Source organism: Cucurbita moschata, unplaced genomic scaffold (genome assembly GCF_002738365.1).
Source record: "Cucurbita moschata cultivar Rifu unplaced genomic scaffold, Cmos_1.0 Cmo_Scf00009, whole genome shotgun sequence".
In the NCBI taxonomy this organism is placed as follows: Eukaryota; Viridiplantae; Streptophyta; class Magnoliopsida; order Cucurbitales; family Cucurbitaceae; genus Cucurbita; species Cucurbita moschata.
The window spans coordinates 4481775-4484690 of record NW_019268525.1 but is presented as its reverse complement, the minus strand read 5'-3'; the positions used below and the strand labels follow the sequence as shown (position 1 = coordinate 4484690).

Here is a 2916-nt window from a genome sequence, read left to right as displayed (position 1 = left end):
TTTTTTTTTTTTTTTTTTTATATATATACCGTTTTTATTCATCCGCGCGATAATGTAACATATGAACGTTAAGGAGACTTATCTGGCAAGGCTTAGGACCTTTGTGGAAGGGACAAGAGAAACATATACTGCTGAAAAAGTTAAGTGTTTAGTAAATTTCACTTACATGTTGTGCATAAACAGTGAATGGTAAGCTCTTGCAGAGACGATGCGAACTTTGATCCTGTTCTCTGGGTCCCAATTCAAGAACTGATCATTCACAAACACCTGCAAATCACAACAACCAACATTCAAAAGGGCAGGACGAACAAATGAACGTAGTCATAATAAATAGCTCATCAAGGACTTCAACATCAATTTTGACTTTAGGGCTTCAAGGAACTATTCATCAAAGAAAAAGAACGCCAACAAATATCTAGATACTGATATAAAAAGTAACCTTGTCCAATGAGTTGAGGTAATCAACAGCCCTTTCTCTGTTAACCATGAAAGTATGCTCGTCCATTTCGATGTTTGGTGAGCCCCTGAAAGCAAATAAAGCCGCTCATATCAGAAGAACGTTAAAAGGAAAAGAAACCCAAATAGAAGAAGGGTAGATCAACACTCACTTTCCCCACCAAAGATCGTCCTCGGTGGTTTCATCTCTGACAACTCTTTTATCTCTCGGAGATCGGCCAGTTTTCGCACCGGAAAGAGTCGCCAATGCACCGGTCGACGAGATGAATGATCCTTTCTCATACTTTATCGCCTGCTCGTAAAGCTCTGCAAACAGGAAAGCGCTAAGATATCAAACTCCCCTTTTGTTCCTGGGGTCCAATTCATATTTGACGTTCTATAATTTTGATAAATTTATAATTTAATCCTAGACGTTGGAATTATGACGACCAAATTTATAATTCAACCAAAAAAAATTGGGGGCAAAAAGAACGTCTTAGGCACAAATTCTAGATTCCAATCTGGGCCCATAAAACATGGGCAGGCAGATAAGTAGATGGCCCTTGAAGAAGACGACACCATCTGATCTGCCCTGAAATAGAATGGAATTTGAAAGCGAATGAGAAACGGACAAAAAGAGAACGAACCTGCAGGGGAGAGATTGTAAAGGATATGGGTGAACTTCAAGGAGCTGTCGCTAACGCTAATTGTCGGCGCGTGGTAGTGGTGGTGCACCGCATGAGCTTTGGGAGTTTCTGATTTCCTCGCCGGATCTCCTTTCACCAATTTTGGCCCGGTTTCTCTCGTCAATGATGCCAATGAAGCACTGTTCAAATTAAACCGTCCTCGATCGGTTCAGCATTAAGAAACGAATCTTATATACCCAACACTAATACGCATAAACAATTATCAAATCCAAAATAGGTATTAATTAAGCGTCGTTTTCGGAGAAGCTTTAAAAATAGAAGGCGAGGTATGATTGGTCGTTGCGAGCGATGTGTCAGTGGAGTACGAGAAAGTAATTGAACCTGATGGACTGAAGCTGCTGCTTCTGACGCTCCTCTTCAGAAATGGCAGCGAAAGCTCCTTCAGTGCCCTTAATGGGAGTGGTAGGGGCCGATTTCTTCCTCTGCAACGAGTGTAACTCATCAATGGTCTTCGCCTTCACAGGTGGAGCACTGTCATCATGACAGATCCCATTCTGTTTCTTCTCAGTCTGAATTCTCGACAGTCCGTTTCTCGCCGATCCATTGTTTGCAAAACTGAACTCTGCGTTTCCGTTTGCGGCCATATCTATTCAACCTGATCAAATAAAACTTCACTCAACCATACAAAAGCAGAAAAACAATCGCCAAATCCACAGATTTCAAAATCATTATCGTTTATTCTTATATTTTAGTGATTATAGAATCAAATCAAATAAATCTTATGATCATCCATCTTTGAAGTTGAAGTAACATCATTTGTTCTTTTTGCATGGTTTCAATGTTAAAAGCGGAAGCTCTTTGGCGCCATGATCGAGCAACCATGCTTAACAAAACCAAATTAAGAGGTAAAGAGAGAAAGAGAGATGAACCAGAGATTGGGAACTGCAGAGAAGGAAGGAAGGAAGGAAGGAAGGATGGAGCAGGAGACAAGGGCAGAAGAAACTAGAAATCGATGGGTTCGACCATCAAAGTGGAGAGAACGAAGAGAACAAACGAAGAACACGGAATGAATGTGAAGAAGGAAGTTCATATGGCCGGGTTTTAAAGGGTTCAGGAGGAGCCGTAGCTAACCAGAGTTGATGGGGATAAGTAACCATGGTTAGATTCTATCTCCGAATTTTCGCAAGAGAAATTGTAATGGCGCATAACACGAGAAGCTAAAGGGTAAAAGAGGAAATCCAGTGGAATCTAATACCATGCCGGTCTCTTGCATCCAGCGGCTATTAATGATTGCGAGAAGTTCTTCTATATCGCTTCCCTGTTCAACTTTGGCCTACATACATTTATTCTTTGCATTTTACCTTTTTTTTCTATAACGAAAAATAATAATAAATTACTTTCACTAAATTTCTATTTAAAAACATCGATAATATTGTTATACTAAAAAGAATATTGAAGTTAAATAATAAAATGATGAGTGGTATTAAAAAAAATTTGAACCAAATATTTTCTTTTCTTTTTTTTATAAAAATTGTTTGAACTTTTTTTTTTTTTTAATGTTCTCATATTTATGTTGTTTTTTTTTTTTTTTTTAATTTGAACTAATTGAATCGAGTAGAGATTATGTAGTTAGGTTAACTAATTATGACGTATTAAAATCTTTCTAAAATTAACAAATCTATAAGATATAAAATTAAATTTTGAGTCCAAAAATATTAAGTTTTCAATATTGTTTCCAACCACTATTTATTTTTTAGGTAAATGATATAGGATTTTTTTATAGTTTTTATTTGATAAAAACTTAAATGGTTTCGGTATGAATTCATTAAAATAG

General features: G+C 37.2%; 1 protein-coding gene across 1 annotated transcript in view; it reads right to left on the bottom strand.

Annotated features, from left to right (window-relative positions):
• Positions 1-1726, bottom strand: part of LOC111447339 (phosphoenolpyruvate carboxykinase (ATP)-like) — a 3973-nt gene extending 2247 nt beyond the window's left edge. The window contains exons 1-5 of the mRNA XM_023086448.1: positions 1464-1726; positions 1083-1261; positions 609-762; positions 440-524; positions 167-267 (exon numbers count right to left, since the gene is read on the bottom strand). Coding sequence (XP_022942216.1) covers positions 167-267; positions 440-524; positions 609-762; positions 1083-1261; positions 1464-1726 — 782 coding nt within the window. The remainder of the gene's footprint in view (positions 1-166; positions 268-439; positions 525-608; positions 763-1082; positions 1262-1463) is intronic.
• Between the last annotated feature and the right edge of the window lie 1190 nt (positions 1727-2916).